We start from the raw sequence: 24,268 nt of genomic DNA, 5'->3' as shown, positions 1-24,268 counted from the left end.
CCTAGGTACCATACCCAATTAATTTGGTATAGGCAGTGCTTTTTTTTTTGCAAAAAAAAATTGATGTGTCAGTACTCATACCTTGATAAAAGTGATGTGGGTACCAGCACAAAATGGTTGCTATTGGCAGCAAAAAAAGAGGTGGCAGTACTCCATATCAGTGAGCAGTCACCAAAAAAGCACTGGCTGTAGGGCATTTCATTGGTTCCTTTCTCACTTCTTATGAGAAAGGGAAGAAGCACATTTGTACCCTAGCTTCAAACTGGGTTGAAAAATGCATCCTTAGATGGCATCCCATTCCAGCTGAACTTTTTATTTCAAAGTAAATGGGATTGTTGTTGTTGCTGCTGCTGCTGCTGCTTGCTCTTCACCAGTAGGTCCCAGGGCAGGTAACAGCAGTCTGAAATTCAGTATTAAGAGCAAATAAATCAAATTACATTCACATGAATAGGGAGAATACCCCCAAAATACACCTCAAGTGCCAAAGGCTAGGGCAGCCTTTCCCAACTAGTGGGCCACCAGATGTTGTTAGACCACAACTCCCATCAGCCTCAGCCAGCGTTGCCAATGGTCAGGAAAGATGGGAATTGTGATCCAACAACATCTGGTGGCCCACTAGTTGGGAAAGGCTGGGCTAGGGTAAAGAAATGTGCAGTGCCGGCACCAGGCATGATTGGGCCCTTGAGCACCAGCCTGCCCCGGTCGTGTGGCTTCTGCCTGTTCCACCTACCTCTCTCCTGTCTTCTGCTACTGTGCGCACTACGTGCACAGGGATGCCAAGGGTCTAATGCCCCTGTCACCATCTTGGTTGATGGCATGCATGTGAGGTACGCTACGTGTGCGCACATGCCTGCCATCAACCAAGATGGCAGCAGGGGTATCAGTCCCTTAAAGAAGCCTCCACCACCATCTTGGTTGATGGCAGCCCTGTGTGTATAGCACAAGCAGCAGCAGAAGACAGGAAAGAAGTAGGTGGAGTGAGCGAACAGGCGGGCAGCTTGGAAGCCCCGTCCCTGCGATCTGTGGCAGGGAACCTGCCGTGGATCGTGGAAGGGGAGCGCTACTCTCCCACCCTAATGAGGGGCACACCTCTGTGGGGAGGGAATTCTACAACTTAGGGGCTGCCCCAAAGAATGCCCTCTCCCAGGCCACCACCAACCAAACCTTTGAGGGTGGTGGAACTACCTGGAAGGCCTCCTCTGCTGAGCTTAATCCGCAAGAGGGTCTGTGGGGAAGGAGGCAGTCTGTATCACTGAGCTGAAGCATAGTTCTAAATAGGTGTGGTTATGATCACAACCCAACACCTTTGCCATAAGCAAATTAAGTGGAAATTATTTCAACTGATAGAGCCAGAGCTAGTGTGATGCAGTGGACAGAGTTGTGGACTCAGATGTGAGAGGGAGCAGCTCAGAGTTCTCCAGCTAACTTGGATATCTCTATCTCTCAGCCCAACCTATCTTATATTGATGTTGTCTGAATGGAGTAGATAGAATTATAAAGCATTTTCTACACTTAAATGCTCTATGGAAATGTTAAACAAAAATTGAAATAAATGTGACATAATGTGAAACAAATGTGTTTATAAGCTGGCTGAAAGTCAGCAGAGAGACTGGCTTTCGGAGATGGTACAAACACCTGGAACCGTGTGTAGAGCAAGGAACAGATTGCTGGATTCATTTATGGGAAGCATGGGTTCCCATAAAAGCTATTATCAGCTAGGAAGAGAGACTGGGACATTATTATCTGGGAATTCTTGCCTCTTGAAAATTGAGTGGTATACAAACAACCTGCCTCACAGGATAAACCAGCTATCCATTTCAAAGCACTTTCTACACTTAAGAGCTGTCTATGTGTTAAATAATAATGTAGTGATCTCAATAATTTTTGCCCAGCTGTCAGGTAATACGGAAAGGATTAAATATTATTAAACTTTATGATAGCAGTATAAAACACACCAGAAAGTGTATCCATTCTTTCCTTGTCTGCATTTCTATGCGAGCTCACCTCATAAATATAAATGTTTTAAAGTCCTGGTACTTTAACAGCAAGAATTATTTTCTTTGCTTAATTGTCATCCAGAATATTTGAATATTTGCCACTGATTTTGACATTAATGGAGACAACAGTAACCCCTGCAGAAGAACCAACAGCAAATTGTAACTATAAATTCCTGGGAGGCCAGAAAGCTTTTCCTCCTCTCCACATACCCTGGATTTTGAAAATGAAAAGTACCTGTCAAAACTGCTGTTTATTATGCAGAGCTATGAACCTATTAAATGAAACAAAACCTTATTCACTCTGGACTGTGGAGAATCGTGGAGTGTTTGTCATCATGGTACAGCCAAAATGTCCATAAATATGTTCCTTGCTGGATGGCTCCTATAAATCTACTACTTTTTAAAATTATTTATCAAATTATATTTCACTTGCTGTGCTAAGTTTAGAAGATTTCTCACACTGAGCATCTGATAGAACTACTGGTTAAAAATACATAAACCTATCATTTACTAATTCCCATTCAGTGCTCAAAAAGATGGATAGTATTGAGTCCAGACATATAATTCTGGAGTTTCTAAGGAACAATTTTTTATGCCTATTGAAAATAAACTTTGACTAAAAGTGCTGGCTTTATTAGATTTCTGTGGAAATAAAAAAGCTTTAAGGAGAGCTCGGCTTTCGCTTTGCCCTGGGAGCATTAATATTACTAGCATATAAATAAGATTCCAGCACTTAAGCTTGCAGATGATGTCTCCCTTTAAGTTACTTACAAACTTTTATTTACTACTTTGTCATCCAAGGTGCACTTTAATCCAGATCTAATTTGTTAAGGTCTGTTCTTGGCAATATCCAGAATTCACTTCTTTAAAAAACCCCAAAGACACTTGATATTTTGGAATCATAAAATGCAGCCTTGAATGTAGCTGAATCATTTATGAGAAGGCATAGACAGCAGTTTGGAGTGCAACTTCAGTTTGTGCTCTTGAAAATCTTCCCAATAGTGTCTTTTGTGTCAGTTGCATAGGCATGCAGCTGCTAAGCATCACTTTTCCTGCTTTAAGCCCTGTCCCATTGAGATCAGTGGGATGTAGTCACAAGCAAATGTATGAAATATTATGAAACATATGTATGAAATATTATGCCTGAATCCTAAGTGTACTTAATAGAGTGTTGATTCCATTTAACTCAATAGAATGCACTTCCAACGAGTAAACATAATATGCTTAAGGTCAGGTTTCACACATAACAACCAAACAATATGAAATCATGCCTTTCCTAGCATTTTAAAGGACCTGCATGGTTCACAACCCCGTTACTTGGAGTGAAGCTGATTTATTAGGCAATTGAAATAGTCCTTTCTTTACAATATTATATAAAAGTTGAGATTCAAACCCTTTCACACAGTCTGGGAGCTCATGCACTGAATATAATGGCTGCCAAGCTCATAACTCATGCTCTTTACTTATATTCTACACCAGCCGTGACATTTGCACTTTATGAGACCTGTAGAAATCAAAAAATCTCTGCACAGAAGTGATTTAGCAGTCATAAAAGCATAGGTTCTAGAATAATTTTTTCTATGAGTCTTGATACTTCGTTGTCCTATCTATCAGGATATAAGAACATTGCACATTGTAGAGCTGTGCAGTTTCTTCTGATCCTGTTCAGCAGGAGCTTCCTGTACAGTGGGGTGGTGCTGCAGAGCCACCCTCTTGACACTGAATTTGTCACTTCCTGTTGCGGTGTGGGGCAGGATGGTGGTGAAGACCTGTCTGTGCAGGAACACTAGCAGCGCCAATCCATCACTCCTGTCTTATCCTGGTAAGTGGCAGTAACACTGGTGATGGGAGGGTGGTTCCGTGGTACTGCCCCACTGTCCAATCTGTTCTTGCTGTGCAGATCCTCAATGAACTGAGGGTGCTCTGAAATGAAGCAGGAGGCAAAAAAGCCGTGACAAAGTGGTTTAGCAGAGCTTCATTTGCATTTTAGGACCTGCTTCTGTCTCTCATTTGGCTTGGCCTATTCCTAACTTTGTAACAATTTCCAGTCAACTTAGAATAGGGGTGGCTGAATGAGAACAAGTTAGCGCTGTGGCAGGGCTAACTATTTCTGTGGATTTATACCAATTGAGCATATAATTATTAAAAGAAAGCTCAAACATGTAAGTTTCATGCAAATATATATTTAAAAAACAAGTGGCAGGGTAGCAGAAACATTTTTATGTTCAGAATGTAAAGGTGTTGACCTATTTCCCTGAAATTTGGCAGGCTTAATTCTCACAGAAAGGGCTGCTTGCAAATTTCACCCAGTTCTGTTAAAAATGCAAATGTTACAGGTGCAATATAATTTTTCCATTTAAATCCTTGCAAACAAAACTTTAAGAAATGAATCAAGCCTACAAAATGGGAATGAAATGAAGCAACAAAATGAAGTGGTTTCCCAAACAAAGCAACAAATCCAAATCTAAACCAAATATATATCTGTCTGATATCCAATTAACATATTCAGAATAGACCTGTGACTAACACTGGATAACACAGATGTGTTGGTTCCTAAGATATTTCATAGAGTAGGGGATGTGTGGCATTCATTTTCTTTGTTTGCTAGATTTTTCCCAGTTGTTTTTCCTAATGATGCTTAAAAATGGATCTTCATTACTTTTCTAATCTATTGGAGCACATTCATTCCTCCCTCCCCTTTTCTCCCTACTGTCTTTGTCAATTCCTGTGTTTTACCTTCAGCTGTTTCAGTTTGCATGCCTTTTGTTTGCTCTGCATATGCATTTATCCCCCCCCCCGTTGCCTATTCCAACAAACTTATTCTGGTTAGCACACTTTCCACTTACCTTCTCCTCCAATAACTCTTTTCCATTTCATCATTCTAATAAAATAGGGAACATCTTTTGTTCTCTCCATTTATTTTCCACATTCATTTCGAGTTTGTCGAGTGAATCTTCTCTCCACTTAAACTTTTTGGCCTAGTTTTTGAGTAAATGGAACATTTGTTTCTGGCGCCAGGCGTGCAGGGACAGTAAGACAGCTGCTGAACATTAATAGCACTATGTTGCTTTGTAGCTGCTGGTCCAAGTGGAGGGGTAAGTGACAGAGCAACATAAAGCTATATTCCCCAGCCACCTCCAAAGCGACTGTGGATATTATAGTAGCAGGCAGGCAAGGAGGCAGCAAGATGACCTGCAGGGCATCCAAATTCTTGGGGCAAGTTTGTCTGTTCTTATATTTTCTGACGATCCAACTTATCCAAGGCCAGTTTCATGTGTGTCCCACAATGCACAATGTCTGCTAGCTATGAGAGAAGGCAGACCCTTCTGCCTCATAAAACATCTTTTAACTCAGAACGCTACAAGCCAGTTGAATAATGGGCAACAGATATTCTGCCCCAGCCACTACTCATACAGAGCTTACTGTGAGGCTAGGAATCCCCACTCACTGAAGTGTAAGGGAAAATACATGGGATAGGGCCTTCTTGGTGGTGGCATGCTGACTGTGGAATTAACCCCATCTGTTTGCCTGTTCACTGATGGAGTGTTAGCTACCATTACAGTTGGTAGCATGAGGCTCTGTGAGTGCTTTTTAGACTGATATTTATTGCGGCAGTTTTATGTAATCTTAATTGCTTGGAATTGCTGTTGTTTTTAACTACATCATAACCTGCCCTGGTATCACTTCATGAAGGATGGGCTAAAATATGTGATGGACAGATTAAGATGGTCCACTCCTGGAGACTAATGGCATCCACTGGATTCCTGAATGCCCTGGGGGAGTTCCCAGTAGATAGAGCAGGTGACCCTGTTGAAGCCATTGTCACGCTGTAGAACAGCGAGGCACGTACCCTCACAGGGTTGCTGGAAATATTCCACACACACTGGAGATGTATACACCCCATATAATAGTTTATTGTCAAAACCAATTGGCCATTGCAGAACCTTTTTTTTTAAAGTATTAGTTTCCTGCCAAATAAAAGCAGTGACACCTAAGTGAGCCCTGCCTAACTGCTTAAAAAAGAATTGGAGGGGGAGAGAAAGATTTGTAACACAATCCTTTTCTATGTTCAATCAAATGTCCCATTGGTTTTCAACACAATCCTAACCATGTCTACTCAAGTCCTACTGAATTCAGTGGGGTTAACTCCCAGCAGAGCCAGCTCCAGGCATGCTGGGGCCCTTGGGCATCAGCTTGTCCTGCCTCCCTATGTGCGTGCATGCACACGCCCCCCCCACCTATCTGTCTGCTGTCTTTTACCATTGCCTTTAACGAAGATGGCGGCCGCAGTTTCCCTAAGGGGATAACACTTCCACCACCATCTTTGTTGATGGCACGCATGCGTGCTAAGCGTGCACATCTCTGCCATCAACTAAGATGGTGGCAGGGGCTTCAGTACCTTAGGGAAACCACGGCCACCATCTTCGTTAAGGGCAATGGTAAAAGACCATTAAAACCCCTGCGTGCACACTTTTATTATAATTATAGCTAAAATTGTTTACAGTGTTTGCCCACCAAGATCCTGCTGTGATATTCTGTTGTAGTGGAGGGCTATGGATGTTTGCTCAGAAGGAAGTCCCAATCCTGTATAAAGTATATAAGTACTCTTTATGCTGCTAAAAGCTATATATTTACTGGATTCCTGATATGAGACAAGCAGGAAAAGGGAACTGTTCTCAGAACCTGAAATGGATTTAGGTATTACCTGGGGGTCAAAACAAATCATGTCAATCACAACCCTGGCTTCAATTATTGGCTAAAAACCTGAAAGGGCAGGAATTAGAGCAGCTGGTACTAACAGAAGTTGTGGGGGGCAGGCAGCTGACATTTTCATTTGTATCTTTTGAACCAGACTACCTAGAAATGTATTTTTTTATAAATTCATAGATTAAGGTGACTGACCTGGAGACCCAGAGAGGACCCCCGATAACCGGAGTCTCTGGGTGTATACCGGACACCTGGCAACTCTAGATAGAGTAAATGAATAAATAATTATCAACTCTCAAATTCAATTATTATTATTATTATTATTATTATTATTATTATTATTATTATTATTATTATTATTATTATTATTATTATTATTTACATTTGTATACCGTCCCAAAGCTGCCGCTCTCTGGATGGTTTACAACAATTAAAACATTAAAAACAAATATACAAATATACAAATTTAAAAACACTTAAAAAACAATTTAAAAATTGGGTACATTCAAATTAGGGGTGTACACCTGAAAAATTACTTTTGTTTTTTATTTAGTTTTAGTTTCTACAGACCACTGTAGACCACATTTGCATTAATTGTGTTTCTCATTAGGTACTGGCACCTTAGTTTTAATCTTAATTTTAGATTTATATTAGTCTTTGTTTTTACATTGATTTCAGTGGAGATCCAGTCTGTTGACTGCAATATTAATGCTTTCCCATCCAAATTGCATGAAATATGTAGCCTCATAATCAGATCTGCCATATTTCATATTGATTGGACAAAGGGTACCCATGTTATAGACATTGATCTAAATGGGAGATACAGCAAAATTTCCCCTGCTTTTAACTGTTGTGTTTTCCATGCAAATTTCATGAAATCTGTAGGCGACCTTTTACCATCTCTGTGCACACAGAAATTTTCTGCCAAATTGCAGAAGGTTATTAGCTAAAAATTCTCCCCATTTGATTGTTACGAGACTTTTTGAAGACGCTGAACTAACATTTTGTTTGCTTGCAATGAGAGTTGACATGTTACATCAGTTTCACAGCTCTGGTTGAGCTGTGTAGGAGAAATGTATCAGTATGCAATACAATGCAATACCTGTATTTTGAAATGTATCCATTTATACAGAAAGCCAGTGTGGTGTAGCGGTTAAGGTGTTGGACTACGACCTAGGAGACCAGGGTTCAAATCCCCACACAGCCATGAAGCTCCCTGGGTGACCTTGGGCCAGTCATTGCCTCTCAGCCTCAGAGGAAGGCAATGGTAAACCACTACTGAATACTGCTTACCATGAAAACCCTGTTCATAGGGTCGCCAATAAGTTGGAATCGACTTGAAGGCTGTCCATTTCCATTTTTTCCATGTATGCATTTTGGAATGTATCCATTTATAAAGCTGTGCCTTTTAAATAAAACTAACATGAGAAACCAAAATGAATATGAGAAACTAAAATGAAGGTTCTCACATTTGTTTCTCATATTGAAACTTATGTAAAACTTATGTGAAACTTTTGTAAATCTTATCTATGAACAGATAAATTCTTCAAAATAGCACCATTCTTACACAAGAAGGAGGTATCAGCAGACTTGGCAGAATGACAAGTTTGTAGAAGTATAGGAGATATTTAGGGAGGGGAAAAACCCTGAGAAAGGAAGCTACCAAGAACAGCCCAATGATGACTGAGAATGCTCAGATTGTTGGGGGGAAATGGCAAATTGCGGGGAAGAGGAGGAATGGAATGGAGTATCCTGGAAAGGACATGTCTATCTGTCTGGAATCCTGAACAGGCATCTTCAGAAGAGGGCCTTCACAAGGGAGGCCTGCCAGTGGAAATGAAGCAAAAGAAGATTATCTGTTTTCTGTGGGAACGTCTCGTTTTCACTCCTACAGAAGGTCAGTGGCAATTGACTAAAGGATAGACTGCTCAAAAAATGCTTAAAAGATTCTTTATCTTTCTTGGTTCAAGGACGAGCCAACCACTGGTCTGCAATCATTGGTGGATCTCATTCAAAGAACTATGTACTTTGGGAATATGGAGGATATGCAAGTGAAGGAGTTAAGCAAGTTGCAGAGTTTGGATCACCAGTCAAAATGGAAGAAGAAATTCGACAACAGGTAATTGTCATTTAATCAATTAAAACAAAGAAAACTGTTAAATATATATATATATACCTGCTAGGAACTAAAAGTATTTAAAGAGTCAGATTTGAAATATTTTGTTACTGTTAGGATTCTCTATTTTAGCAAACTTCAGCAAAGCCAATTAGAGTTTTCCTGGATAATGATTTTAAGATTTAGCACTGTGCTTGAATATTCAGTAAAGACCATCATCTGATTAACTCTCTTCTTAATGAAACATTGAAGTATTGGCTTTGTCTATAGCTTTGACTTAGAGCAATTCTGTACAGCATCCTTCAGTATGCATTTTTCTTACTACACAAATTCAGTATAGCATGTGAGTTACTGCACTTTACACCATCCTGGATTGAAAAGGGGTCAGTTGAAGTGTGATAGTAGATTGTGCCTGAGTTTTAGGAATAGGTCTCAAATAAAACTAGGCTTATACAAGCCATGGTCTGAAAAATCCATGGCGCCATCCTGAACTCTCTCTTTACAATTTTCTTACAAGTAACATATAAAATATGAAGTACAGAAGAAGGTCTGTGTTGGTGCTTAGTAACAAAATAAGTACTGTGGCATTAGAACCAGACTAGCCACAATCTTGCTGGCTGTGACAGAGTTTGCTGAGTTCTTTGTAAACCAAACTGCTTGCTGAATCAGACTTTATACTAAAGTTATCTCTTGCTGCATTTTAACGGGTGAATTTTTGATACCAAAGAAGTTCCTTGGTTCAGTCAATGGCATATGCCCTTTTCTAAGTGATGGCTAGGTGATGTAATGTTGGAAAAGATGGGAGGGCTTGTGTTTAAAATTTAGCAAATGAATCCAAACAAACCACAAGCTCCTGGGCATCCACGGTGTGCATGTGTGTGTGCATGTGCATACACACATGTGCAAGAGGGGACGGTTCTTCACCCCCACATTAAGCCATAATCCACAGATTCCCAGTTTTCATTTTCGAAAAAAAGAGAGAGTAAGTTTCTAGCATTTGTAGAACCTAAGATGTGAGGCAAAATGTACAGGCACTGTTCTCATTTTTCTAAGAAATGAGCCTGCTCTACCCTTTCAATCAAGTCAAGTATCTTGTTTGTAGACACTCATTGTTTAGAAAGTGCTGAAAAGTAGGTGATAAGACGACTTCAATCAGTTTACTGTTTAGGAGTAACTTCAAGAGATATGAAAGCAGGTTAGTATAGTATTCAGAGAAGGTTAGTATAGTATTCAGAGAAGAGACATGAAATTGAAGCAAATATTGGTCTTATGTTATAACCTGTAACTAAATAACTCCATTGTCAAAGAGTGCTTATGAAAGTCTCTTTTCAACTTAGATATCACTAGCAAAGCTTATACATTTATGTGTATGAATATTAGACAGAATTGGAAAGCATTAGGTTCCTCCATCTGAACCTCTATGCAGTATTATAATAATTTACTCAACCTTCATAGCAGGGTGTCAGGTGTAGAAGTAGTGGAATCAGTTCTACAACTGTGAACCTATTAAAAACCCTCTAATATATCAACTAAGGGAGCAATCCAACTTGTATTTGTGCCAGACTGGGAGGAGTTGGATGTGGCAACCCCTGGGAGAACCGGCAGGCTCCTGATGCCACTTGGCTCTGCCGGGCTCTGATGACAGAAGGCCCTCGTCCCAGCTGAGCTGCGCTGCTGCTGGAAGACTGCCGGGGATGTCATGACTGGCAAACTGAGAGCCAGCCGAAGCCAGCAGAAGGCCTGAAAATGGGGCATTCTGGGGGTGTGCTGGAGGGGGGGACTTAAGTGACATCCTACTCACCTTTGGGGGTGCTCCCATGGGACCTGATCCAGGCAGAAGTTTCACCAGCAAAAAGGTCAGCATAGGAAAATAATTACAATGGCACTCAGTGGGGAGTGCTTACTCGCTGGTAGGGGTATTTGTCAGAGCCAGATTTTGCTTTTCTGTTTGTGCACACAGCTCCTGACTGAGCTGGTGTTCAGCCGGCCCAGTGGCACCCAAACAGCAAGTGGATGCTGTGGAGCTTCCCGCTATCTCCTCCGCTGCCCCCCCTCACACTGGCTTCACATGAATTGGATTGCTCTGTAAACTGCTGGTCTAGACTTTAAAACATTACTTAAAGGGGGGCAAGCTTAGATTCTCAAGTGGAGTCTTATCAAGTGGATAATTCAGTGCTCATATCATATCTAGTTACTATATAAATATGGTTTGCTAAAGTAAATTAGTTTTGAAGTACATTATTTTATACAAAGACCAGTCTCATATGTAACTTGATTTCTGTGCAATACCTGTCAGGATATGCGGGAAATACTGGTGTGTGTTCTTTACAGGTAATGCTTATCCGAACCCACCAGTAAGGGAAATGCCCTTAGGAATTGACCAGCATTGGACCCCATTGTGATGCTGGCCATGCATCTGGGATCCCACTGGGCAACCAGGGAGAATTTGACATAAGGTCCAACCCCTCCTGGCCTAGAGGTGTAGCCTGCATGTCTCCCTGCTAGACCCCTGATGGGGGTCCCCCTTATATTTTGTTCCTCCCAATGCTATTTCCACCTTGTTGTGACACAGAGCGTAAAAAGATTCGTTCATTGGGGGAATCACAGAAGCTTCCCAACCAAGTGCCAATTGAAGTTGAGAGTAAACCCAGAAACCTAGTGAAGCACTAGAACAGAGGGTGGGCAGGTGAGGAAGCTCCCAAAGAAAATGGCTCCATTTGGAGGGCTGGCCATGCCTTTTAGGCCTCTGCCACTCCACCCCCTGGTGAACTCTCCACCAACAGAATTCTGTGACAGCCTGGCTGAGAAGGTTTATGGCTGCTCTCTGTTGCCACCGCGCCACCATGCAATGGTGCCCCACAGAGAAGGGTACATAGGGCAGGGATTGTATTTATATTTAAATGATACCAATTATACATTTTTCTAAATTTACTTATATTTAATTAGCATATGTAAATGTTATTCAAATCTGTATCCTCATTCACCGTCTTTCTTTCCTGATGCATTCTTTTTCTTTTTTGGCAATGTGTATGTGACCACCCAAGGAAGAGATCACAGAAGTCCCAGGCTGTGGTCTAAAGGCACATGAGGCCAGAACCCTGCTGAAGCTAAGCAGGGTCAGGTCTGGTTAGTGCCTGGATTGGAGACTGCTTGGGAACCATATAATAAGCCGCCTTGGGTTTCTGTCATGAAAAGAAAGGCGAGGTATAAATGTAATAAATAAATAAATAAGTCAATGGCAAATGTTTTATTGTTAAACATTTAGACAACTGTAAAGTAATCTACTTTCAGAATGACTTTACTGGAGTCTTATGACAGTGGTAAAAGAAAATATATAAAAAAAACCATTTGCTGGACTGTAGAAAAAAAAGGCTCAGGAATCTGCATTGTGAAACAGCAGAACCTGGAGACACACATGGCAATTGAAGGCAATGCCTGACCCCCAGGGCTAAATTCTCACACTTGATATGCGTACGTGGCTCTTGTGATCTTCAGGGAGAGTTTCTATCTGTGATTCAAGCAGGAGAAGTTTGTATCCAGGAGTGTTCCCTCAGGCTATATTAGGGTTTTGTGCTCAATGCATCCTGATCTAATACTTCCAGGCATGAATTTAAATAGGGACTTGTTTTCATATATTAAATGTGAAATGAATGAGTAATTGAATTCCCCTGGTCTCACCCAAGCCTGCTTAGCTAAGCAAGAAAAGGGTGTATGCGCAAAAAGTAAAGCTTGCCCATTAGAGTGAGGTACTCTGCTCTAAAGTGACTTCTTTCATTTCTCTTAGGTACAGAATGGATGCTGCTTGGGCTATAACTAGAACATGCATAGGGTGTGTGGCTGCACCCAAAATAGTAGCCTTGTGTCTTCCTCCTTCTCTCCTCCTGCTCCCTTTGTAGGTGATGATATCAGGTGTAGAGATTTCCTGCCCTTGCTTCACTTCATTAGCTGTCTTTTTGGGGCCTACGAAAACCCAGAGCATGGGCATGATGATATAATGCTATGTGCTTTGTATTACTAGATATTTTTGTTTGGCAGCTGTGTATTAATGGCTACCAGTCATGATGGTTATATATGATGTTCAGTATCAGAGGCAGTATGTACAATGCAAATATGTCTGACAGGTAACAAATAGAGGTGTTATATGATCCAAGTTCTCAAGTCCAAGAGGTAGGAAGATTGCCTGCTCTGGGTGTGGTTGCGCTTCCCTGGAAGGAACAGGTTCATAGCTTGAAGGTCCTTCAGGAGACAACATTGCCACTGGAGGCTCAGGTTGTCCTGGTGTCTAGGAGTGCCTATTCCCAGCTATGGCTCATTTGCCAGCTACACCCCCTTCTGGACAGAGGTGGCTTGGCCTCTGTACTCCGTGCTCTGTTAACTTGCTGATTGGATTATAGCAATGTGCTTCAACTGGTCCCAAATGCACCAAAGCCCTGAGCACCAAATCCCCTTGGCAAGCAGCTTCCCTGCATGCAGGGAAGCCTCTCACAAAGGAGCAGCCTCCCACAGTAAGAAATCCTCTTGCTTATCATCCTGCATGGTGTCGGTCACTGTTCATTCGCGGGTAGCTTCCCTGCATGCAGAGAAGCAGCTTGCAAAGCAGCAGCAACTGGCAATGGTCAGGTTGAAATTGTCCGTCTTACCAGCTGGTAAGCAAAATGATTCCATCCTGCGCTAGTTGCACTCACACGCTCTCAGCTGGGGGGAAGGTGGGAAGAGAAGGAGGCAAAGTGTTTCCTTCTCCCCCACACCATATTTTTAATTTTAAAAACCTTTAGCCCCACCCCCAAAATAATTTCAGGGATAGATCTGGAGCCGGGTGTGTGGTCCCATCTTCAGGGCAGGGCAGATTGGCTCTTCTTGGGGCCCACAGATTGGGGCCATGAGGCAGATAGGGAGGGCTGTGCACAAATCTAGTGCTCACATTAGTGTTTAAAGCCCTAAACAGGGCCCAAATATCTGCAAGACTGTCTCCTTTCTTACAGACCTTCTTGGGTGTTAAGATCAGCAGAGGAGGCCCTCTTGGTAGCTCCACCACCCTCAGAGGATTGAGGTGGTGGTGGCCCAGCAAAGGGCATTATCTATGGCAGTTGCTAGGTTGTATATAGTTTCCAATCCACTGTATGCTGAAGACACTACTCTTTATCCTTTCCTTTTGACACTTCAGATTTGTGTTTTCAGGACTCACCCAATTCGTGTGACTAGAGTTTTAACTGTTTTTATAATTGAATCCTAAATTGGTGTAACCCACCCTGAAACCGATGGTAAATGGCAGGTGGTTGTTGTTGTTGTTAATAATAATAATATACTAAAGCAGTATTTTAATATAACAAATATATCAGACAGTACAAATTTCCATCCATGTGATAAAAATTTCACTGTTCTCTTTGTAAATGCCATTATATAATGTAGATCTACTTTGTTTTGCACAGAGATGTAAATTGTGAATATAGAATTGCCTCATCTCTACTGGGTCATCATATCTTAACTTTCTTAGGTGAAAAATCACCACCCGACTAATTAGACTGCTTGCTGTGAGTTAAAAGTTAATGCTTTGTAAGATAAATTAAATAATTCAAGGTTCCTTCTCCCTTTGATTGCAACAGCTATTGATTGCTATATTGGCTTTGTTTGCACTTGGTCCAATACGTGAATTGAGGAAGTTAAATTCTAGGAATTAGTACTCTGCATGTTACATAGCCAGTAAATAACTATTACAGCAACCTATTTTGTGTAGTGGACTTTTGCCTGAGAACTCTAGGACAGTAACAAATTATTATTGGTTTTTAAACACTTGCTGTAACATTCCAGTTAACAACTATGAAAACTTTCATTTTCTCCCCTTGTTGCCATGCATCTGTACTGTGGAACAATCACACCTTTCCAGTAAAATTAACATTAGAAGTCTGCACAGAGTAGGCAAGGGCTGAGCGGACTTCAGGGTTGTGGGATTAACTTTGTGTTTTGCATTAGAAGTTTTTTACTGTGGTCATGCTTAGCCCAGGAATTTGTTTTCAGAACCAGGACAGAGGTCACAATCCTTTCACATCTAATACTACTGCTGGTTTTCTCCCTAAGCTTTGTCTCTGAGCACAGTAGCCACCTACAGCAAACCATTTCCATCAGCCACACCTGGAGGGGGAACATTGATCTGCCAGTCAGTTGCAAAATCTCTGAAGTGAATTTTTAAAAAAGCACTTGAACTGATTCCACCAGGTTTTACAATAAAAAGGGGCAAGGTTTGATGAGCATTGTGTGCCCCAGTTTTCAGAAAAGAGAATTTTTAGAAAAGAGAGGAACCAGCAGAACAACAAGTGTGTCTGTACCCTTTGTTTCAGCATCCTAATTTAGAAGAGGGGGAAGCCTTTTTGTCACTGCTATTGTTAAATGAGTGCTGATATACAAGATTCTACAACAAAGGCTTTTACCATATATGGAGCGAGAAATGCAAGATGTCCAAGCTGGTTTTAGAAAAGGAAGAGGCACCAGAGATCATATCGCAAACATACGCTGGATAATGGAATGGAACAAGGAATTTCAGAAGGAAATCACCCTGTGCTTTATAGATTACAGCAAAGCCTTTGACTGTGTAGATCATGAAAAACTATGGAATGCTTTAAAAGAAATGGGGGTGCCACAGCATCTGATTGTCCTTATGCACAACCTATACTCTGCACAAGAGGCTACTGTAAGGAGAGAATATGGAGAAACCAATTGGTTCCCCATTGGAAAAGGTGTGAGCCGGGTATATTTTATCATCCTATTTGTTTAATCTATATGCAGAACATATCATATGAAAAGCAGAATTGGACCAAGATGAAGGAGGCGTGAAAACTGGAGGGAGAAATATCAATAATTTAAGATCTGCAGATGATACCATACTGCTAGCAGAAACCAGTAATGATTTGAAACGAATGCTGATGAAAGTTAAAGAGGAAAGCACAAAAGCAGGACTACAGCTGAACGTCAAGAAGACTAAAGTAATGACAACAAAAGATTTATGTAACTTTAAAGTTGAGGACATTGAACTTGTCAAGGATTATCAATACCTTGGCACAGTCATTAACCCAAATGGAGACAATAGTCAAGAAATCAGAAGAAGGCTAGGACTGGGGAGGGCAGCTATGAGAGAACTAGAAAAGGTCCTCAAATGCAAAGATGTATCACTGAACACTAAAGTCAGGATCATTCAGACCGTGGTATTCTTGATCTCTATGTATTGATGTGAAAGTTGGACAGTGAAAAAAGTGGATAAGAGAAAAGTCAACTCATTTGAAATAGGGTGTTGGAGGAGAGCTTTGTGCATACCATGGACTGCGAAAAAGACAAATAATTGGGTATTAGAACAAATTAAACCAGAACTATCACTAGAAGCTAAAATGATGAAACTGAGGTTATCATACTTTGGGCATATAATGAGAAGACACAATTCGCTAGAAAAGACAATAATGCTGGGGAAAACAGAAGGGAGTAGAAAAAGAGGAAGGCCAAACAAGAGATGGGTTGATTCCATCAAGGAAGCCACAGACCTGAACTTACAAGATCTGAACAGGGTGGTTCATGACAGATGCTATTGGAGGTCACTGATTCATAGGGTCGCCATAAGTCATAATTGATTTGAAGGCACATAACAGCAACAACTGTCCTGCCCAGAGTAAGACTCACGAGAAGGAGATGAGACTGGAATTAATTCCTGTTTTATTAAAGTAACATTGAAGGCAATGCATTTCATAGGCACGCTATGCTAACTCACTACCATCCCTAACTAAGCTACTTAAGCATACTCTGCGGCATGTAGTTGACTCAGCACCCAGATCCGGGGGGTGCAATCTTAAATAGGAAAGGCCTTCGCTCGTAATCTCTGACTGCTTCGCAGCCCCTCCTTCTGACCGAAGCGCTTCTCCCGGTGTCTTGCGCAGGGTGAAAGGGGGCGTGCCTCTGCTGGCTCATCGGACAACATATTCTCGAAAGGTGTCTGCTCGGATTCATGAGGCGGGGAAATGCTTGACGTGCCAAGAGGGGAGCTCAGTGGAGGTGGAGTTGGCGTGCATGCCAAGACATCCCTCAACGGTTCGGGGGGACATCTGGAGGTTGAGCACAGTCTTCTTCGGCAGGAGAACTGACCGTGGGAACTGGCACAGTGTCAAACACACCTCTTCCCTCCTCGTCCAGGAAAGTCTCAACACCCTCTAACTCTTCTCCCTGCCCTAACAGAAGGAACAGAAGCTCATCCAGCCCCCCTCCTTGATCCTCCTGAGGGCACTGGGGCTCAACAACAGTGATGTACCACCAGTTAAACTCGTCAGTCTAATGTGAATTCCCCAGAAATCTTCGAGTAGAAGATTCCAGTCTAATCTCCTGAAACAGACTATACTTTATGTCCTATATTTGGTTGTTTTACCAAGGTCTCTTCTAACACAATAATTGTCATTAATATAGGTTACTTTTAAGTAGAGACCTTATCCCAGTCTGTGTCTGTGTTGGAATTGCTTTTGAAGATGTTTTAAAAACTTTTTTAAAAAGATGTTTTTAAAGACGTTTTGTTTTAATATATTTTAGTATCTGGTTTTATGATGTTTCAGAGTGTTTTAGTGTTTTTGTCTGTCACTCTGGGCTCCTGCTGGGAGGAAGAGTGGGATATAAAGTTAATAATAATAATAATAATAATAATAGCAAACAATAATAACAGCAGCAGCAACAACAATAATACCAATAATAATAATTCCAGACAACCTATTTATTCAGCATTCATCCTGATTTGTTTATACAGTGTTTGTGTGGAGATTAGATGGCATCAGCTGTTTACTGAGCATTGATTCTGATTTACTTGCAGGGAGCTTATATAATGTTGGGTAAAACAGTGGTTATCTGACACTTTTTAATGCATTTTCCCATCACTTTATTGTAAAAAAGGCCATTTTTGCCTTGGGGGGGGCAGAAAAGGTTTGTTGCGCAAGAGTACCAAATCATCTTTAATTGCTATCTGTTTCTATATCATGGAATCCCACCCCAAAATAGCAACAGTCTGGAAATGCCTTTAGTCACATTAGTCAAGACCATACAGTGGGAGGACAAATCCATGCATAGTATGCTAAATTTCTGTTAGATTCTGCTCACAAATCTGGGTTCAGAAAAGTTATATCTATTTATTTGTTTGTTTGTTTATTTATTTATTTATTGTACTTATATACCGCCCCATAGCCGAAGCTCTCTGGGCAGTTTACAGTAACTAAAAACATTAAAACAAATATACAAATTTAAAAACATATCTTTTAAAAACAATTTACAACACAATTTAAAAATTTTTAAAAATTTAAAACACATGCTAAAATGTCTGGGAGAAGAGGAAAGTCTTGACCTGGCGCCGAAAAGATAACAGTGTTGGCGCCAGACACACCTCGTCAGAAAGATCACTCCATAATTTGGGGGCCACCATTGAGAAGGCCCTCTCTCTTGTTGCCATCCTCCCAGCTTCCCTTGGAGTAGGCACCCGGAGGAGGGCCTTTGATCTTGAACATAGTATACGGGTGGGTTCGTATCTGGAGAGGCGTTCCATCAGGTAATGTGGTCCTAAGCCATGTAAGGCTTTATAGGTCAAAACCAGCACCTTGAATTGAGCTCGGAAACATAGAGGCAGCCAATGCAAGCGGGCCAGAATCGGTTTTATATGTTCAAACCATCTGGTGCCTGTTACCAATCTGGCTGCTGCATTTTGCACAAGCTGCAGTTTCCGAACCGTCTTCAAAGGCAGCCCCATGTAGTGTGCATTGCAGTAATTAATTTGGAGGTTACCAGAGCATGGACAACTGAAGCCAGGTTATCCCTGTCCAGATAGGGACGTAGTTGGGCCACCAACCGAAGTTGGTAGAAGGCACTCCATGTCACCGAGGCTACCTGAGCCTCAAGTGTCAGAGATGGTTCTAGGAGAACCCCCAAGCTACGAACCTGCTCCTTCAGGGGGAGTGCAATCCCATCCAGGACAGGTTGGACACCCACCATCTGATCAGAAGAACCACCCACTAGCAGCATCTCAGTCTTGTCTGGATTGAGCCTCAGTTTATTAGCCCTCACCCAGTCCATTGTCACAGCCAGGCACCGGTTCAGCACATTGACAGCCTCACCTGAAGAATATGAAAAGGAGAAATAGAGCTGCATGTCGTCACCGTACTGATGGCAACACACTCCAAAGCTCCGGATGACCGCACCTAACGGTTTCATGTACATGTTGAACAGCATGGGGGACAGAACTGACCCCTGCGGAACCCCATATAAATAACAGTCTTCCATAACTTTTCCTCATGTACACACTCACACATTCACTTAAAGTATGATCCCATATATTATTATATTTATGTAAAAATTAAATCTCATACTCAAATCCAATCCACATTTACTATGCATCAAGTCCCATTAAGTTCACAACAGTGAATTCACGTTAGATAGAAGCCACAGAGCCCATACGGGTGAATTTCCCACAGAGAAAGTCTGTTACTGCATATAGATGTGATGATTGTTAACAAAGAGTCCTATTTTTTTGTAGAAGTGCAAGAAACCCCACAATCACACTTGTGTGTGTAAAACAGCAAAACAGATGCATTATGGGGTAACTCTAATGGTGACTTTGCTCTGGTGGAACATATTTTCCTCTGTTCTTCTAATTTTGGCCAGTTCCCTCCTACCTGCTCCAGTCCTCCCTCCTGTACTGTTCCAGCAGATTCCCTAGATCAGTAGCAGACTTCAGGGAGAATAGGGGGCCGCAGTGGGTATAGTGGATCAGCAAAAAGCTCATACCTTGCAGAAGCACTTTCTATTGTACAAAGTCACCATGGGTTATAGGGTTGCCAGGTCAGAAGCATCCCAAACCCTGAGATTTCAGGGGCAGGCCCTAATGATGTCATGGGGTGTGTCCTAGTGATGTCATGGTGTGGGCCCTAGTGATTTCATAGGGGGTGGACCCTAGTGATGCCATTAATCAACCACAGTTGCTTGGAGCATGCCACTGGGGGGGAAAACTCTGCTTGGAAATTAAACTAGAAATCTTAGCTAAATGAGGGTGTTTCCAACTCCAGCTGAAGTGATGGGATCATTCCTTCTCGCCTGCTTAGACAGCCTCAATAAAGCACATTAAATCTAGCCTACTTGCTTCTGGCAAGTGCCCTCAGGCCAGGCCAGAGACCAGAAAGCCATTGTAGGAAGAAAGCCTAGTGTTGTGGAGATGTTATATGGGAGCACTCAGGACTAAATGTATGCCTCTGAAGGCTGCAGTTCTAAACACACTAAGGGACTAAGCCCCATAGAACTCAACAGGACTTACTTGTGAGTAGATATTGTTAGGATTGTGCTGTTGGTAAGGCTTGACTAGGGATCTTCTGCAACAATATCCATATCAAAGCAGAGTTGTCAAATCCCCTGCTGGGAATGCTCTGACTGCCTTTTAACATGGCTGCTCCAAACTTCTTTACAGACTTGACCCTTTACTGCAGACAGAGATTTGAGAAATGAGTAAGAGTTAAGAAGATTCTCTACTCTTTCCTGTCTAGTCTGTGGGCTGCTATAAACTCACTTTGACAGCCAACTCAGTTCCAGTGAGTAATAATTGTCAGAGAGAAAACACACATGGTTTGGTCTACCTTCACAGAGAGTAGCTTAGGAACAACAGCAATTGAAGCCACACTTCCCAGTATGTGAATTCTGTTCTACCACTATTGGAAAAGAAGTAAGCCATCATGCAAATAGCAAGGTGCATCATCAGTGGGTTTAAGGGGGTTGAGCTGACCACATGGAACCACTGTTGTTGCTTCTATGGATGTAAGGGAGTAAGGTCAGAGATAAATGAAATGCAAATAGAAAAAGAAAAGATAGTGATAATTTCCTAAATGGAATACCATACCAACTACAAGAAGATTCCTATGAGGAAGACAGAAAACTCAACATCCCAAACCAGTCAGGGTTCCTAACCAAAACTAAAAAAAATCCTGGCAGCTAGTCAGCCAAGGTCACAGAAATCCCTATGCAGCACAGCCTGATCCCCCATGTCTGTCCTGTGGGCTGCTATAAACACACTTTGACAGCCAACCCAATTCCAGTAAGTAATAATTGACAGAGAGAAAACACATGGTTTGGTCTATCTTCACAGACAGTAGCTTGGGAACAACATCAGTTAAAATCACCCTTCCCATTATGTGAATTCTCTTTTACCACTATTGGGCAAGAAACAAACCATCATGCAAATAACAAGGTGCATCATCCTGGCAGCTAGTCAGCCATGGTCACATAAATCCCCATGCAGCACAACCTAACCCAGGGGCTGCAGTCAGTTCAGAATGCTGCGGCACAATTGCTGACATGAGTGAGCCCCTATCAGCACATAATACTTCTGCTCTGAAATCTGCACTGGTTGCCAAATTGCTACCAGGCCAAGTTCAAAGTGTGCTTTCCATATTATGGGTGCCACATACTACTTGTTCTGCTCTTGTAAGAAATCGATCCTTTTGTGTGTCAGTATCTATGCTTTGGAACTCCTTGCCTATTGACATTAGGCAGGCACTTCATTATACTCATTTTGGCACCTGCTAAAAACATTTTTGTTTAGGCAAGTGTACCCAGGCATGTAGAAGCTATTATGTTTTTGTTTTTTTTAACTCATTGTTGGCTTTATTATTTTGAATGTTTTTAAATACTTGTCTTTAACTGTTTTTGCCAATAATTTTGTTTTAATTCCTTCTATAAACTGCTTTGAGGTTATTTTATAATAATGTGGTATATAAATGTTGAAAATAAAATGCATAAATAAATTTTGGAGTCACTGTCGCCCTTGGGTCTCTTTCCTCTTTTATCCTGAGTCAGGCCATTTGGTACCATCTTGCTTAGTACTGATGTCCTGGACTAGCATTGGCTCTCCAGGATTCCAGGCAATAGTCTATTCCAGAGATTGAATTTTGGACCTTTGCATGCAAAGCATGTGCCCTACCACTTTAAAAAGTATCTTTTAAAATAGTTCTTTTCAATTCACTAATGAATGCACAGCATACTAGGGCAGATCCACACCATGCACATTCAACATACATTTGAAGCACATGAATCCTACCACAGAATCATGGGGACCGCAGTTTGTTAAGGGTGATGGGAAATATAACTGTGAGAGGGAAACTACACTTCCCAGGAGTCTTAGGAAGAAGTCATGTACTTTAAATGAGAGTTACATGTGCGTTAATAGTATTATGCGGATCTGCATTACTTCATAAACTTTGCCTGCATATAAATTATGTTAATTACATTTTAAAATGGAAATAAGCTACAAAGTTTACTGGGTGACCATGGGTTACACACCATCTCTCAGCCTAATCTGCCCCTCAGGGTGAAAACACTTGAGGGGAAGAATGGCACACTTAAAATGTAGAGGGAATAATATTTGTAAATAATAATTTACAGCCATAGTGTGAAATCAGATACATATCAAGACATAGTATGAAGAAACATTTATTTAAGAATGAATGTCAAAGATGTTTATAATTTACATAACCTGTAAAGATATTTCTAGGGCAAGTCTATGCATGTTTACTCAGAAGCAAGTCCCAGTGTATTCAATGGGGCTTACTCAGACAGGGAAGCATGCACAGGACTGCAATTCAGTGATAAGGAACTTCACTCACCCAATCCAAAATTCAGAATGCCACTTTAAGCTGTTTAGCAACTGTTTTATACTTTTTTATGATTATTGGATTTTAAATGGCTTTATTTCTTGTTGTGAGCTATCTTGGTTTCCAACTGTACCTCACAGGGTTGTTGGAAATATTCCATACACACGCACATTGGAGATGTAAAAATACATGCACCCCATATAATAGTTTATTCTCAAAACTAGTTCGCCATTGTAGAACATTTTTTAAAAAAGTATTAGTTTCCTGCCAAATAAAAGCAGTGACACCTAAGTAAGCCCTGCCTAACTTCTTAAAAATAAAAAGAATTAGAGGGGGAGAGAAAGATTTGTAACACAATCCTTTTCTATGTTCACTCAAAGGTCCCATTAATTTTCAGCATAATCCTAACCATGTCTACTCAAAAGTAAGTCCTACTGAATTCAGTGGGGTTAACTCCCAGTTGCAGTTGAGGGGCAAGCTTGGGTTGAACAAGGGCCACTTTATTAAATTACAGCAGACAAACCCAATTTTAAAGTGACCTGCAGAGGGAAAAAACTAGGTGCGGGACTATCTATAAGCAAGTAGCTTGCCAAACAGCTCTTGGGCGACCAGCCCCTGCTGAGGCAAGGGCAAGCCCATCTGTTTACCCCTTACCTTGCCCACACCTTTTGGTGAGTAGGGGGGCCTTCCCATGTCATCCCCACCCAGGGTTGAATAACCCTTGGGTAGATGAGATGAGTTGGCCCCAAAGGCAGCCCATATCCTGTCCTCGAGCCGCAAAGCCTTGCCAGAGAGGCCTCCGGAACCGCCAATCACCTCCAAAAGTGCCTAAGGGGGCCACCTAGCTGTCCTTAACTATTTCCCTTCCTGCACCTTCCCACCACAAAAAGGGGACAAATCTCTATTTAGTCCCTTTTACCCCACTGCCTAGAAGCACCTCTCGCAGACACCTCTGCAGGTCCCCAAGAAATAAGGCGTTACCTGTGTCAGACAGGTGAACGCCGTCTGCCCTGTAAAGTGCACCCTGCCAGTGCCAAATGCGTGGAGTGGGATGGTTAACCCACCATGTGGAGGAAGGGCCAACCGAATCCTTCAGTTGACCATCTTCCGTGCCCAGTCTATAGCCCCTGGATCCCATACCCCACGCCACTCCCTCTGTGGGAGCATGTCTGACCATCAGATGTACGCCAGGCCACCGTTGCCTGATAAGCTGCATGTCAGCACATGCTTGAACAATGAGGGCCATACCCTGCACCAAGCCAAGGTCATTCCCACCAAGGTGGATGACGAGTACCTGCGGAGTAATCCGTGTCACATGTAGCTGGAATAGAGCAGGTAGAAGCCCCTCCCAACGCATTCCTCGCCGGCCAAGCCACTGTATTGCTGCCCATCTGCTCAGGCCCAACTGTGAGCCGGCGCTCAAGTTTGTTGCCCTTCGAGCTGCCCAGAACACCATGCTGTGGCCACAAATAAGGATGCGTGTCTGCTCCGTCCATCAGACGTGGAAGCGTGTCTGATCATATCAGACGTGGTAGCGTGTCTGAGTACATCAGACTTGCAAGCGTGTCTGATCACATCAGACGTGGTAGCGTGTCTGAGTACATCAGACTTGGAAGTGTTAGGTCCAAACCCAACACGCGAGCTGTCTCTGTCTACCTCAGCTCACATCCACCCGGGATGGGTGCGGAGATGAGTGCATTTAACCCACTATCAGAGATCAAGTAATCACAACACAATTCCTTTGCAAAGGGGAACCCGATACTTACAAGCCAAAGGCAGGTCAGAATGGGAACCCTGTTTATTGATAGGTC

General features: G+C 42.0%; 1 protein-coding gene across 1 annotated transcript in view; it reads left to right on the top strand.

Moving 5' to 3' along the window:
- Window positions 1-24,268, top strand: part of SPON1 (spondin 1) — a 488,651-nt gene that overhangs the window by 155,180 nt on the left and 309,203 nt on the right. The window contains exon 7 of the mRNA XM_061610510.1: window positions 8,675-8,823. Within this exon, the coding sequence (XP_061466494.1) occupies window positions 8,675-8,823 (149 nt within the window). The remainder of the gene's footprint in view (window positions 1-8,674; window positions 8,824-24,268) is intronic.

Source organism: Rhineura floridana, chromosome 2 (genome assembly GCF_030035675.1).
Source record: "Rhineura floridana isolate rRhiFlo1 chromosome 2, rRhiFlo1.hap2, whole genome shotgun sequence".
Lineage (NCBI taxonomy): Eukaryota > Metazoa > Chordata > Lepidosauria > Squamata > Rhineuridae > Rhineura > Rhineura floridana.
Note: the sequence above shows the minus strand (reverse complement) of the source record. Positions and strands in the feature narration are given on the sequence as shown.